General features: G+C 40.4%; 1 protein-coding gene across 4 annotated transcripts in view; it reads right to left on the bottom strand.

Annotated features, from left to right (window-relative positions):
• EPB41L4B (erythrocyte membrane protein band 4.1 like 4B) overlaps nt 1-15,918 on the bottom strand; it is a 170,248-nt gene that overhangs the window by 110,098 nt on the left and 44,232 nt on the right. For all 4 annotated transcript variants that reach the window (XM_040078806.2, XM_040078816.2, XM_040078825.2 and 1 more), the window contains exon 2: nt 8,401-8,505. In XM_040078806.2, coding sequence (XP_039934740.1) covers nt 8,401-8,505 — 105 coding nt within the window. The remainder of the gene's footprint in view (nt 1-8,400; nt 8,506-15,918) is intronic.

Here is a 15,918-nt window from a genome sequence, read left to right as displayed (position 1 = left end):
GCACCTAAGACCGTAGCTCTGCCTATCGTGTGCTCCGGCACAATCACAGACAATCGTACATCATTTCAGGATCCAGACTTAGCAGAGAAACTTAACTATGGATCTCACAGTGTAGGACCAAGACTGACCAGATTCATTTCAACCACCATAATCCCCCTATCCTGTTTGGACTTGGAAATATCAGTGCAGAACAAGGAGAAGGAAAGGGATTAATTGCTTTACGATGGTGTTACAATAAAAAGATAGCGTCTAAGCTGCTTTAACCATAGTAAGGGAAGAAAAACCCAAACCTGATCAAACTGCAGGTAGTCAGAATTCTATGATTATGCTAGAACAGAACAAGTAGTTCAGCTGGAAGGGACCTACAACGACCATCTAGTCCCACTGCCTGACCACTTCATGTTATTAAGGGCATTGCCCAAGCATCTCCTAAGACTGACAGGCCTGGGACATCAATTACTTCTCTAGGAAGTCTGTTCCAGTGTTTGACAATCCTCCTGGTAAAGAAATGCTCCCCAATGTTCAGTTTGAACCTCTCCTGATGCAGCTTTGAACCATTCCCAGGCATCCTTTCACAGAATACCAGGGAGGAGACCTCAGCACCACCCTCTCCCATCATCAGCTGCAGAGACCACTGTGGTCCCTCCTTTAACTTTGTTAGGTAAACTGGAAGGTCAAAGGCTACATAAACTTCCATTTATTCCTCTTTAATATCAACAACATTTCTTTGCTCCATCAAATGAATAATGCTTCCTATGGTATTAACTGACATAACGCAGCAGCCATTGACTGGGATTCATGTGTTGAAAACAAACACCAATCAATTCCACGTGAAAGAAGCACCATTTAAAAAAATAATTTCTTAAAATACTGGAACCATGTATTTATCTCAGCATGCCCTCCTGTTGTTCAGTCACTTTATCTAAGTGAAGAGGAAAAAATAAGTACCTCAACATTTCCTAATGGTAGCAGCCAGTATTTTGTCAAAATTGATATACAGCATGGGAAAGATATATTTGTGTCAAGATACAGCAGATAAACTACAACTGCTAAAGAAGTCAACTTTTAAGAACCCATGCAAGTGCCAAATGAAGACTGAAATGAGGATTTCCACAGGCTGACACAATCTCATCACACACCTGAGCTTTGCAAATTCCATCGCCACTCTACTTGCTTCCTAAAAGAATGAAAATTCCTTGTCTTGATTTATACAGCCCTCAAAGGTGACCTGAAAAGGAAAAAATTACATTTGACCCTTTTTGGTTTGCTTTCTTTGCTAGTTTAAAATGCATGAAGAACATCTTGAATAGACTGTTCTCCCTCATGCTTATTTAGATCTTTAACTATCAGTAAGAGAAAGACCATTTTTACTGGAAGTTTTATTTGCCCTCTGTAAAATGCTTTCTCAAGTAGTGCCTGGAGGTACAAGAAAGAGAATCATGCCCAATGATCAAGTTCAGAGAAGAAGGTGGGCTAAACAAAAGCCAGCATCTTTAAAACCAAAAGTCAATTATCTCTTCAACTGTCTTCTTGCTTTCTGGTTTCCTAGGCACCTGAATCCTACCAAGCTGCCTGCCATTACTCACACAGCCTTCTAAAGCAGAGAGGTTAAAAATGTATGCATCACATGGAGAAAGGAATCACCAGAAAATCAAGCCAATAAAAATTCTACCCACCAAACCACAGTTTGGGGATTTCTCTACATTTACAGATTTAAAAGGTAGCAAAGGCCCTCTTTTCTTTTGCAGGTCACCTTTCAACATTATTACAGAAAACCAAATGAGAACTCGAGTCACGTAGAAACTCAGGGAGTACACAAACATACACTTAGAAACAGGATAATCTCCCAAGATTTCACAACTTAAAACAATGAGCTATTGTTCTCATGTTTCTCTAATCCCTCCTAGAAAGTTATGCTCCTCCTGAAAATGAAGGGTCACCTGACTGGTGACTTCAGCTGCCTGCTGAAAGGCTGTAGAGAAGATGATCGACTCTTCTCAGAGGTATTCCATGGAAGAAGGATGAGTGGCACCAGCCTCAGGAGAAATCCCAGCTAGACAAAGACTGTCGCCATGAGGCTGTTTAGACAAAGCACAGGTGCCCAGAAGGACTATGGAGCCATTATCCTTGAGGGTATCAAAGATGAATGGACAAAGCCCCAGCAAACCAGATACAACTGAAGCTGCTCTGAGGAGCTTGGATAGAGACACCCTCTTCAACAGACAAGACCTGCAGGCATCTTTCAGGATGCTGCTCTACAATCTCACCTATCCAAATTGAAAGAAAGAAAAAAAAAAAAAAAGGAATGTACTTCTACTCAAACAGCATTATAAAACCAAGCTGGAATTAATGAGGTGAACTGTTTGCGTTTGGGCTCAGATGAGACCAGCTTTTCACAAAATACTGTCAGGATCCTACAGGAGTTTCAGTGTCAGCTGCCCAGTTTTAATTTAGACTCTCTTTGGATACTGCTGTCAGTATCTCATTGAACAGGGCCCTGGCACAGTGGTACAGTACCACATCAACGCTCCTGGACGTGCGAGGACCAACCTGATCCAGGTGCAAAGTTTTATCAGTTTTCTGATTTGTCTCTGGCCTGAGCAAGTCAGACCAGCTGCTCTCCAGCAGCATCCCCCTTCAACTGACACCGTTCTGCAGTCCCCATGCCAAGTTCTCTCCTGCCCCGTGAAGAAGGGCTGCCACCTTCCCCAAGTCAGACACACTGAGACAGCACAGGCAATGCAGGGTGCAAGCAATGCTGTCCAGCAGCAGAAGGGCAGATGGAGCTGTGATAAAACTCTGGATTGTGATCTTGGGAAGTACAAGGCCACTCCAGAGCTGTGAGGGCACTGGTAGGCCTTAATGGGTCTTTACCAGCCTTGAGACCTTCACATATTGTGTGGCATTCACGGAAGTCTGGCATGTCCCAGTCTGAGCCAGCACAGAGCCAGCTCAGAAGCATCCTGATAAATGGTGTGGTTTAACTGCAGACCAGATAAACCATCCAAGAATAACAGAGAGATATAGGCACATCCTTCAAGACCATTAGCCTATCCAAATTCATATCCATGTGATAACCAAAGAATATTTTGCTCTGCAGACTTCATGTGACAGAAAACACAGAATTATATAAGAATTATATGAAAAACTTGCCTGGTCTAGTATATTTCTCATTAGATTTACTTTACAGACAATGAAAGCTGATACCACACCAGATCAATTCTAGCAATTTACTTTTGATGCCTATGTCCAAACATTTAAAAATAAACTGAAGGGATTTGTAACAAGTAGGCAACAAACCTGACTAAATCTGTGGAAGAAAACTGAGAAAAACACTTCAGCTTATGCTCCAGCCACACACAAAGAAAAAAGAAACCAGCACAAACTGTTTGCTGTCCTGGAGAGAACTCTTAACACTCAGGAGAGAGGTGCAGAAGCATCACTGACAGACAGCATCACAACCACGTGCCCTGTACACCTGCTTCTCAAGTCTGTGTCAGCAAAATGTCCTCCCCAAACAGCAGGTTCTACTGGATGACTAAAGCCTGGAATTTGGTAGTGTTTTGGAATCTTCCACCAGGTGTTCACAAACCATAATACAGACTTGGAGAGCCACAGCTGGAAGTGTTCCACATTCATCAGATGTTCTGCATCACTGTGGAGTCAACCACAGCGCCTTTGTCCAGTTACTGAACTGTCATTCCTATCACTGCCACTATTAGAAATTGAAGCATCGAGTGCTACAGGATGTTCCCCAGCTTTTGGGACCATCCATCTGTGACTGGTATTTTTTGCTCCTGGCTACAATCGATAGACACACATCCTGCAACAACCACAGTCCCAAAGTGCTCATCATCCTGAAGAACAAGAGAGGTTCAGAGAGGGGAAACTGAGTCACAGAGGAATGTCACAGCTTATTCATGGGGAAAATAATAGGTTTTGAACAGTAGCAGAAAAGGAAACACTTAGCATTATGAAAATATTTACCAGTCTCTCTTCTTTCCCACATGCAGTGTATAAGGCCCAATTTTCTTCTTCATGAACACTTGTTAAAGTATTAAGAAGTACAAAAGAAAAAAGACTCCCAGATATCACCCTATGAGGCTAATTGACTGGTTTGAACTGCTCATTTTTCCACATCCCTCACATCTTTAGAAGTCATGGCAGTAATATCAAAAGCAGCAGCTGAAAAAACCTGATTAATGAGCCCTTAAAAGAAAATTCAGATAGATACAGCAGAGGCAGTCATAATGAACCAAGGCACTACAACTCCCTGACCCAATACTTGCTGAAACATCCAGGAATCTAGTTCTTGATGTGTACAGGAAACAAAGGTACTTATTTGTAGTCCAGCTTGCTTCCTACCTGCCCCCCCCCGCATTTTGTCGTGAGTCATCCATGATCCTGGCTCCCCCAGAAAAACCTGGCCAGAAGGCTGCCTTTCATAGAAGTGAGGACCTCAGTGTCAGAATCAGTGCATCCTGACACACTGCTGGTCAGGCCCACTCTGGGCAACACAGCTCTAGCCGTGTTTTTTCCCCTCTTGTTTTTGTACTTGGAGCAATTGCCTTCATGAAAGCCTATTTCACTTCTGCACAATCTTCTCCATGTTCTCCCTCCACTACCTTCTCACCTCTTGCATCAAAACTCAGTTTAGAAATTGGTCTAAACTCAAAGTTTGGAAATTGAACTGGGAAGTTCAAATGCAAACATGGTTTACCAGGACAATTCACTGCAGGTTGGTCCTGGAACTCATCTTCCTTGGTCCCCACCATAGGCTGCAGGAGGCACAGGGTGTCCTGACACATCAGTCTTGCTGTACAAACACTGTAAATCCAGTGCTTCCCAACATGCCAGATACACTGGGTGCAACCACACATCCTCAGAATGGTTCAAGAGGCTGCAGAGCACAGCTGGGAAAGGCTGTTCCATACAGACCTTCTTTAAGCTAAGGGGTCTTTGAGACATTAGAGATCAGACATAAAGGACTTAAACGACTTAGAGGATCACAGAAAGAGACACATGCGAGAAAAGGGGCATATTAATTCTTTCGCTTCCATTCATTCCCAGGGATGACAGCAACTCATTTGCACAAAAAAACAAAACAAAACCAAAAAAACCCACAAAAACAGAAACAAACAAACAAAAAGGTAATTCAAATATTTATCTTAAAAATTCTTCCCCTCAATTACTCTATAATTGTTCTTGCAAACAGAAACAAAACCATGATGGAAGCAAGAAAATTCCAAGGTAATAAATGTGGGCAATCCCTCAGTAATGAATTCTTGTGAAACACAGGAGGGGCTGGGAGGGGATCCATGTTTTGGCATCATAGGACAGAAAATTGGAACAAAGAATGCAACCGTAGAAATTGAGACACCTAAATCTTGAGAAACCCTATGAAATAAAGAGCTTGCAAGGAGCTGTTAACCACACTGTGAAGCTGAAAGCCTTTTTTTTTTTATTAAGATGACTTAGAATAAGAGACAAAGAAAGGACACTTGTGGATAGAAAATGAATAAACATTAGCTACCAACTGCCAAAAACAAGTGTGAAACACCCAAACCAACCACAGAATATGTTGCACGCAACCAGTTTCTACAAAGATCAGCAAAATACTTCCTCATGGCAACTAAACTTCAATAGCATGGTCTACCAAGATTTTATCATTGCTATTCCCAACTGCAGCTAAAGCTTTCAAGGCCTCCTGCTTCACTAGAAAACACAGACTGTAGTAAAAATACCTAAAAACCCAATAAGCTTTGTGTTTTCTCTAAACCATTGCAGAGACCTCCTACATCAGAGGAACACTCTTCAATCACCCCAAGCACAACTACTCTGTTGAAGTTCTGTAAGAGCTAGAATAAGAAACTGTTTTCTTGCATTAGAATATTTCTACTAGAGTTAATAGCAAGTAACTCAAAATACAACAGTGCACTAAGATTTGGTTTTGAATAAACTATAAGATGATTATCTACATTCTTTTATCATTCTGCATCCTTCTACATTCTTCTGATGGATAACTTCAAAGAGCACAAGATGCAAACTAATGCAGAGTTCACTGAATAGGCATTGCAGTATTTTCTGCATTACTGCTGACATCTTGCTTTTTACATCTTTATGGGGGGGGTTTGTATTGAAAATAAACTGTTCAAACAATTAAAGTTTTTTCTCTTTCAAAGCAAATAAACTCTAATCACGATTTTGTTTTCTAAATCACAGCTATCAACACTGCTTGTTCCAACTCCTTGGTGAAGCTACAGGACTGCAGGAAACACAGCACACTCAAAAGCTGCTGGCCTTGGCGCACACAGAAGCAATCTCCACTATTCAAAGACTATTTTGCGCTCTCTTACTTGTAATGGTGGCTTAAAGATGTTTAGCCCTTAACAATACATACTAAAGACAAAGGCTTAGAGCCTCGAAGGGGTTTACACATCTTTAATCTCCTCACTTGCCATTGTGTGTCTGGGCTGGCACTAAGCAGAAGCCCATGGAGGCTATGCATTAATCGCCGTGCAAAGGAAAAGAGCAGGTCACAAGTTCCAAACAGAAGAAGGAAAGCTGTTAAAAGCATGGAACCTTTTGGCACAGGGTGCTGGGCAAGACAAAAGCTTGTGCCTTGAAGTACTCGAAGCTCTACTCTCTGCCAAGCTTGAGCCAGACAAAAAAAAAAAAAAAAAAGAAACAAGAGCCAAGTAAGAGCTTTTGGCCTTGCACTTCAGTTAAGGTAAAGAACTTTGCCCTCAACACTCCTCCCAATTCAGGAAACTACAACCCTACCACCAATGCCCTGCATCCAGAGTTGGCTTTTTTCAGAATCCCCCTAGCAGCTGTTCACAGCCTTCATCCCTCTTGTAACTGCTGATGTATCATGTAATTCCATCCTTAATAGAACAAAGAAATAATATACAAAGAAAGCTAAAACCCTTGCATGTATATCATATTTTGCCCACAACACCAGTGAGAGAGTACATACAGAAGACATAGCTACTTGCATCTGCATCTTTCTTACCAGTCAAAAGAGCTCTTCAGTTTTGCAAACATACAAGAAAATGAGTCTTCCCAGCTTCCTCAGCCTGGCTTTCAGCTGATCTGCCCTCATTTTTGCTGAGAAAGGATATTTCACTCTCTCTTTCTGTTTTCCTTCTTTCAAAACATTATGGAACTCCTTGCTAGGTAACTACTGCTAGCTATCAAATTCCCAGTTGGATGATTTGACAGTGACAATATGATGTAGTTTTCCCATCATAAGCAGGCTCCACGCTACTAGCTGCGTCCTTTTAATCAGATCCATCATAAAAGTACACACAATTTACATACTAAAAATTTTGTCAGGAGCATATACACACTAAACCACCTAAAAATCCCAAACCCATTATGAACATACTTCATTCAAAACATCAATTTTCAGTGATATTATCTTAAATTAATTTAGACATCAGGATAATGTTTAAATAGAAGAATACCACTTCTCCACAAATCCACAGATTCCCTTCTTCCAGGGTCAAGTCACTACAGTACCTGGACAGGTTTCCTGTTTGTTGTTTAAAATGACTGATAAAACACAGATGATAATGCAGCAGCTTAAACACTGATCCACCCTTTGACTCAAGCTTGTTAGAGAATGAAGCTGAGAATTCTGGGATGATAAACTTCAAACCTACACTTCCCAGGATGTCAATATTGCAGCTCCATTTTCCCATTATTTTATTCTGTTATCCCAGAGAAGACATCTTGTGTCGCTTCATGGAAAAAACAGTTACAAACTGACCAGAGAGCACTAAAGGAAACACTTATTTTCCAAATATGCATATTTTCTATCCACAGTGCAGGTTTTTGTTGAACTTCCTGTTTAAATAAAGATTAAATATATGTAAATACAGTGCAACCACCATGCTGTAGTCTTTTAACCCTATCCTATTAATATAGAAGATCTGTAAATATGTATTTTTACATTTATTTATTTTACCTGTAGATACCAGAGGTCCTTATAAAGGGAAGAGAATTTTTACGTAAAACCTTTTGCTCTTGCAAATGAACCTAAACCTACAAAGCAACACAACGTGAAACAGCAAAGATAGAAAATTTAGAAGAAATCCTTGCTCACAAAACATTTTGAATACCGAGAGTGTACTAACCATAAAGAACACTTTGCTTTACCCACATTCATTGTTTTTCTAACTTGTGTGCCATCAAGTCACATGCATGTCATATAAAATGACACGGGACTCACTCAGAGGATGTAGCTTTATGTGCAAGGAGCGGACACGGCATCACTTGTTTCAGCAGTGCATCCCCCAGTGCCGACATCTCTCCATGGAACTGCACCAGCAATGCATTTGTGATAGGCGACACAAACTGCCGCAAAGTGCAAAAATCAACTGAAGTTATACTCACTGTAATCTGGGAAGCATCCATGAATTGCAGGCCAAAGTAATCCGTTTCTACAAGGTCCAAATGATACACAATCTGGTCGAACAACTCCTGTCCCTTTGCATTTTTCTGTAACAGAAAAGAAAGCACTTTCTTTTAAACTGGTCAGTGTGGGTTTGTTTCTTTTCAAGTTAAACTGTGTGAGAAGAGATATACGAAGGAAAATATTATCAAAATAGCAATTCTATTTATTCTGAAGAATTGCATTGACATTTCTTTTTTATTTTCCTCAGGAAATAGAGAGTGATTATGCTGTCCTCGTCTGCAGCTATTCCAACAGCATCAGTTTTCACTCTCCAAGAAAACATTCAAAGTTCATCGTAACTAAAAATGTACAAGAGAAAGGGAAGGCTTATGCCCTACAAGTGTCCTAAGTCACAGAGCCATCATTTTTTACCCCAGGAAGTCAGATTCTCCAGGAAAAACTTGCTTATTAACACACTGCCTGAAATCTTCTGGCTATGAACAGCAACTGCTGTCATGCAGTGCCACACCACCACTGAAGCTGCAAAATAAATTCTGCACAGCCTGAATACTCGAAGAGCACTGTGAAGAAAATTAATGGGATTTGATACGAATCTTTCATTTATGTTGCCAATTACCATCATATTTACAGCCTTTAAATGAAGAAACAAACAAGGGCCAAAAAAAAGCCGTAAATCTTACTTGGTATGCCATCTGAAATTTTATTTCCATGCTGCTATGTTTAACAGCTAAAACTCCAACTATGGACTACAGGTAAGGCAAGAAAACTTAGCACATCCTTAAAGGTAGGCTGCATTGCCCTGGGTATTTGTTTTGAGGTTAAGGCAAGAATTTACATACTCAGTCTTCAAAACTAGAAAAGGAAAGTTTGAAGATTACAGGTGGGTAGGAGGAAAAGGCAAAAACAAACAAATTTTTCATGCAAATCCTGTTGAGTAACTTGGGGAAGAAAGTATTCAAGTTCTTGAGCAAAAACATCCTTAGCCAAAGAATACATGAGACGACTGTAAATCTGAGTAAGAGACTGAAGCTACAGCTGTACTTTATATAGGGAAGTACTGATCACATTTGCGACTGCTGTCCCTCTTACAACTTTAAGGATTTTTTTCCCCAATTTTTATTTTTTAAAATTAACATGTTAGGCATTGCCACTTCACCCTAAAATGCAGCAAAAATCACAGTTAAGCATTCAGTTTTTTTAGTTTGGCCTTCTACACAAAGGCAGCATCAATCATAACATGCAGACCTCCCGGTCAGTGTTCTCAGCTGTCTAAAATCAGTTTTCTTCAGCAACAGACAAGATGATGAGTTACACCTTTATTTTTTCCAAGTAGGTCAAGCAAGCTCAAGCATGGGTAGCAAATTTTATTTAATTTGTATTTTTGGGGCTTTTTTAACTAACGAAATAGAAGCACAGAAATGGAATCGTATCAAATTTCACGAGCAGAATAAGGAACTCCAGTAAAATGAGCTGCATAAAAGCTTAATACCAACATTAAATTGTCATTGTAAGATACCGTTTCATTATTTTGAGGGGGGTAAGAGGTGGATAATAGAACCAAAGTTCAACATCCTATTAAAGGCAGATGAGAATACAATGGCTTCTTAAAACAGTACATTGCTAAGAAATCATCATCTTTACTTGTACATTAATTGTTATAAACTGAACAAAAAGTATCCAGAACATATTTTCCGATATGGAGTAAAATCAGCACTTGTTGAAAGAAGCCAAACCAAAGCACAACAAAATTTAAACAGAATTTTCTTAATTGAGGGAGGAGAAAATCCTCAAAAGCAATAAAAAGAGAAAGAGCAGAACATGAAAAATACAAAACGTAGCAAAAATGCACTCGATGCCCTCTCTGCTCATGGTTGCTTGCTTTATGGCATTGACTACGAGTCTATCTTCCACTGCCACACACCCAATAGAAAGCAGAGAGAGCACACTCCACCTTCTGTACCCAAACAGTAGTTAATGTTTAACATGCGTTACATACAGAATAGCCCTGCACGGCTAGACCATAAAATGCAGTATTACATGCATAGCTTACAGGAGATTGTAGCATTTAACTTGTCACTAAATGAGCTTTCCCAGCAACTTGTACCACTTAAACAATAAAACTGCTGCGGCCAACAAATTGCTGACAAAAAACTTTCTTTGAGATATTGCACTACAGGGGGAGGCAAAAGCAACTAACTCCTTTCCTCTACTAACAGTAGACCTGTTCTTTTTATTCTGCCTCATCACTGACTAACAACCCGGGGGTCAGATTGTGGACTGATAAATTAATGTGCACTGAATGAAATGGGTAGAATAGGCAAAATAGAAGGCTTGTCCTTAGTCATTACAAAAGGCATGATCGTGGTCTCTAAAGCAAAAAAATGTCTGTATTACAATAAACTTTAAATTTTCACAATCTTTTTCTTCTCCCCTTCTTCTAGACAAAACACTAGCTAAAAACATGTTTCCCCTTTCAAAATCTGGTACCACATAAAGACAAGAAAATTATTTTGTACAGTAACATTTTCATAATAGATCTAATCATTTGGAATTTAATAAATTCTCTCTACAGATGTTTGACTTGTGCATATTTTCTGAAGATGCAGCTAAAAAACCCCAACCATAAACTAAAAATATTTTCCAGTCATATCATGATCTAAACAGATGGTTCAGAAATATCAGATGTGAATGGTCTGCATAACCTGTATCTCACAAAATGAAGTACATGGCAACAAACAGTATGCATATACTATTATATAGAGTTACTGTTTTGTTAGTGTGGAAGCTACTATAACTGGGAACAGTGATGTAAGAAAAGTTGCAAAACCTTGTGTTGGCTTGGGTTTTTGTTTGTTTGGATTTGTGCGTGTGTGTTTTGTGTGTGCTTGCTTTCTGTTTTGGTAGGGTTTTCTTTCTGGTTTGTGAGTTTTTGTTTGGGTTGTTTTGTTTGGAAACATCCAGTAAAACACTGACAGTTTCTGGTAGAATGTTCCTTGGAACTCAGGAGAACGTGTGTGAGCACCATGAAACCTCACAGGCAAGCACTGGGAGGGTGGGCATGAAATGTTCAGCTTACAAACAAAACTACAGCTGCAACCTAAGGCAAAACTGAATTAGCATGAGGCAGGGACTTGAAACACAAAGACTGAATTACACTTGCAGACTGGCAAGTGAGCAATCACTGAGAGAAAGGAAATAAAATAAAGTTTCTCATGACAGGCATTCGTGTTTCACCTAACAGTTATGCGAGTTTTGTCCACTCTGTTTCATTAAAGCTAATGTCAAATTAACCCTCACATCATCTTCCTGGGGATCAGGAATCACATTCAGAGAGAATTCTCATGCTGAATGGGGCCTCACTGCAAATCCTTCAAGGACTCCAATCGGGATGGGTATAAAGCACCTTGCACAGCCACAGTGACAGCTGAATGGCTCACATTTCAAGTAGGCTACGTTTTTGGCTGCCAGAGAGTTCCCAGTCTCAGGGAATCTATGGAAATTCTTGTCAGCTAAAACATGACAAAACAAAGATTAACTTCTCTAATTAGAAACTCTTCCAGACTTGACAGGGAAATAGGCAAGAGGTTTTAATGTGCTCCTGGTAGACATGAAGGAAAGAGAAAACTGAGTAGCCAGGGATGTTTTACACCAACTGGCCCTGTCTAAACAAGCTGTTTAGTGTTGATTTTAGCTGTTCCAGAACTCTTTAAAAGGTTTTCTGCCAAAGGGCATGAAAAGTGGACATACAAGCCAGAAAAGTCCCATTTTAGTGTTGATACAGAGCAAGGATGCCATTGATCACTTGCAGAGCACATACAAGCAAAGCTGAAGAGCTTCCCCAAACTTAAGTGCAGTGGAGAGGCTGAAATTCTTGAGTCATATTAGAGAGCTTGGGCTACAAACAAACTATTAACAGATTTCAGAAATAGTTGAAGCACTGCTTGGGAAAACAACCTGTCAAATAGGCCAGGAGGTATATAAAATAGTCTGCCAGCTGACAAAATGACAACTAAAATTAAGGAAAATAAGCCATTGCCAAGAGGAAAGTCAAAGCCAATTAAATTTCCAATCAAAGACAGTGTGTCCCTAACTGAACAGCAAGTAGCAACAGCAATGGGTAGGTAGGGCAGACTTAGTCTCTGTTTTGAAAGAAAGCACAAGATTATGTATTCTGCAATATGTTAAATATTTTTTGAAGAGTGGGCTGCTGTGGTCTCATGGTCACTGACTCCATGTCTAAGCTTCTAGTAAATTCTTAAAGGCACCTTTACAGCTAGCAAGTCTCACCTCTACAGGCCTGATACTGCCCTGCTCTGATGGTATCAGCATTTCCTCCCCTTGGCATCTCCTGAAAACAGAGTAGCTCAGTATGTTCTGCTCAGTCCTCTTACACCTGAACTGTTACTAACTCAATTTGCAAACCTAAAGTTCATTTTCAAAACCAAGGCTTTATCTGTTAGCCGTACTGCTTAGCAGTGAGAATTCACTTTGCCTTTTAGCAGTCACTGGCAGTGCTGTCTCCAAGTGTTTCAGACAGGCTAAACACGCATAAAAGCCATCTGCGCTTCTAATTAGCCGTGACTCCTGGTGCTCAGTTATCATCTGTCCCTTAACTCGCTTTCTTCTGGATAGTGAAGCCCTCAGTTGTTCAAACACACTCAGCTGTACTGAAAGCAAGCAGTAGTGCCATAATTTTAAGCACAAAAAATGCAACTCTTCTACATTCTTATAAATCAAGGGTATCTAATATCTTCTGCCAAGTACACGTTGGAGGCCATGGCTGGGCTTGCAAAAGCTGCACTGAAAACCATGTTCATCCACCCTGATACTGCTGCTATAGGCACTATTGTCAAAGTTGGCTGCTCCTTTTCAAATTCCAGTTTGCACGCTGCGAGGACACTGGCAGAGGGAACGCTGCAAACCAGCCATGACCTTGGTGCCTGTCCTCCTCCAGGGGCCTAATGAGCTCATTCGTAAGAGTGGGGCAAGAGTTGCATTTTTTGTTCTTGAAATCATGCAAATACTACTTTATTTTCATAAAATCAATGCTAATTGAAGAAAAACAAGTTATTTACTAACACATCATACTTCCATGAGGCTGGCTAACTTGCTCAAACTGCAATGAAGAATGTCAAGTTATTTTCTTACCAGCCAACCACTGACTTAAATTTTCAGTTCTGGCTACAAGCTCACTTGAAAATGTGACACTGTTCAAATAACCATTAAGCCTTTCACCCTGTCATGGCAATAACATCAGTACTGCTTCAGAGCCTGCTACTGCATGCAAATGATGTTTAAATGCAGTACAGACCACAGAAACAAGCAGCTTTGCTGAATGTGCCCAGAAGAAAATGCAAGTGATGACGCAGGTGAACTTTTATCTGAAGCAGTACAAAATTCATGTTAGCTCCTTTGAGAAATAAGCTGAAAATAAGAGTCGAAGTCCCCTTAACTTGCCCCTGCATAAAAAACTCAAACCAACAAAAAATTCCAAATGCATACACACACCACCAAGCCCTCAGCCCTTCAGCAGCAGACAAAAACATCTCATGAATGGTATTTACCTATAACCTTGAAAGAACACATATTTTGCTCACAGTCACTTCTGTCAAGGCCCCAAACAAAAATTGCTATTTCCTGTGCAGAAGTGGCTTAGAAGCAAAGTCAAAGAACCCCTCAAAAAATGTCAAAACGCCAAAGCAAAAAGAACCCAAAACTCCCACAAATGATAAACCAAACCAACAAACCAAGCTGCTTCCTTCAAATTAGTCTCTAAGCCTATGATAAAAGTCTCAAAAACTAGGACTCTCACAAGTCACATCCATCAGGGGGACAGAGGGGACTTCAGATAAGCACACAACCACTTAAGGATATTCTCTCTGTGGGCAGACTGGCCGACAGTGCAAACGAGCTGGGTTCCTGCAACCAAGACACCAATGAGAATTTGTAGAAAGTCATTAAGCAAAAAAAAAAAGAAAAATCCCCTAACAGTGGGTGTAGTAAATCTCACTATTGCTGCACAGCAGCATTTCCTAGCAGCATCCAGACTTTCGCCTCTACCAGCTACTGGCAAGAAGATTCAGTGTTCACTGGAGGAGAAGCCTGAACAAGGACAAAAAAATAGATCACCGTACTTTTTATGTACCGAGTCTCTACATAAACCCAAATGGCACTGGACTTCTAGTCAGATCACAGTACATTTGCCATGCTAGTGTGACATTGGAAAAGTCTCTTGCACTGGCTTATGCCTTCTACCTGTTATATAAGGGCAGTCACTTGTCCAAAAAAAAAAAAAAAAAAAAAAAAAAGGTAACAATAAAAACAAACTAAGAAAACAAAACCACGAAACCCAAATTCTAAGAACTAAGGCTGGGGAATAATAATACGCTATTTTCAAGCTCTGCAATAGGAGCAAAGAAAAGATTTTTCATTATTCATAAAGTACAAACTCATTAAGATGAATCAAAGACTGAACTGGCAGCACAGCATTACAGAGAATACACAGACAATAGAGCAGAGAGGGAATTACCTTAGATGCAAACAATCTCTAAAGAGTCCAAAGCCATGCCAAATAACCCATTGGAGAGATTCCTGTGTACAGTAACACAAACATAAAGCAGATCCAGGAAGGTCAGGTGAGATTTGAAGGGAGAGTATAAGATTTCCTTTGCCACTTCACACATACCTGCTTCCAGCCACTTCCTTACCCATGTCACTTCCTCAACTGGACAAGTGAACCAAACTTATAAAATGATTTGAACAATGCTAACTTCTTCTGAAAGCTGGTATTGCACAGTTGTTTTTGAAACAAGCACTTTCACTAGCTGAGTTTTACAGTACAGCCCTTCAAAATCAGATTAGAGTAGCATATCCAGAGGCTCAGAAGCCTGTTTTATTGCTGAAAAAAAGAAGCAAGAAACTACCATGTCTCAAGACCTGCATTATCTGGAAGGGATAATTTCACCACTTGCTTGGGTTTTTTTCAGAGAACATGGGGCTGTCCCAGGCTGGACACAGCTGGTTTCAGCCAGCTCCACAGCGGACCCACTGACGACTGGTGGTGAGGGGGTAGGATGCGGGTACAGAAGTCACAAGTGAAGGAGTGGATTTGAGTTAGGGAAAGAGTCAGCTTTATCTTGACCCATGAGCATTTTCATTCCCATGTTTTCTCCTTATTTTCTACCCCCATCCTGCAGGCTGAATGAGTGGGCTGGGTAGGAGCCTGGCTGATGGCTAAGGCTAACCCACTGCAGTGGAGAAACCCTTACACAGGGCAATTTCACATCTCCATCAGTCATCTAGAGGGCATGCTGCCTTTGAAAAGCCTTTAATCTCTACAAAAGTCATGTGAAGGATAGAAAGGTACTGCCATGGTGGGTGCCCTATACGTGCAATTATTATTGTCAACATTACTACCAGCAGTGACATTTTTATTTTATTGGACTCAGATGAGGGTGAGCTTCTGCTCATTGTCCCTATCACCTACATGTACTACT

The sequence above is a fragment of the Hirundo rustica genome, chromosome 1, assembly GCF_015227805.2.
Source record: "Hirundo rustica isolate bHirRus1 chromosome 1, bHirRus1.pri.v3, whole genome shotgun sequence".
Lineage (NCBI taxonomy): Eukaryota > Metazoa > Chordata > Aves > Passeriformes > Hirundinidae > Hirundo > Hirundo rustica.
This window is presented reverse-complemented; position numbering and strand designations above follow the sequence as displayed.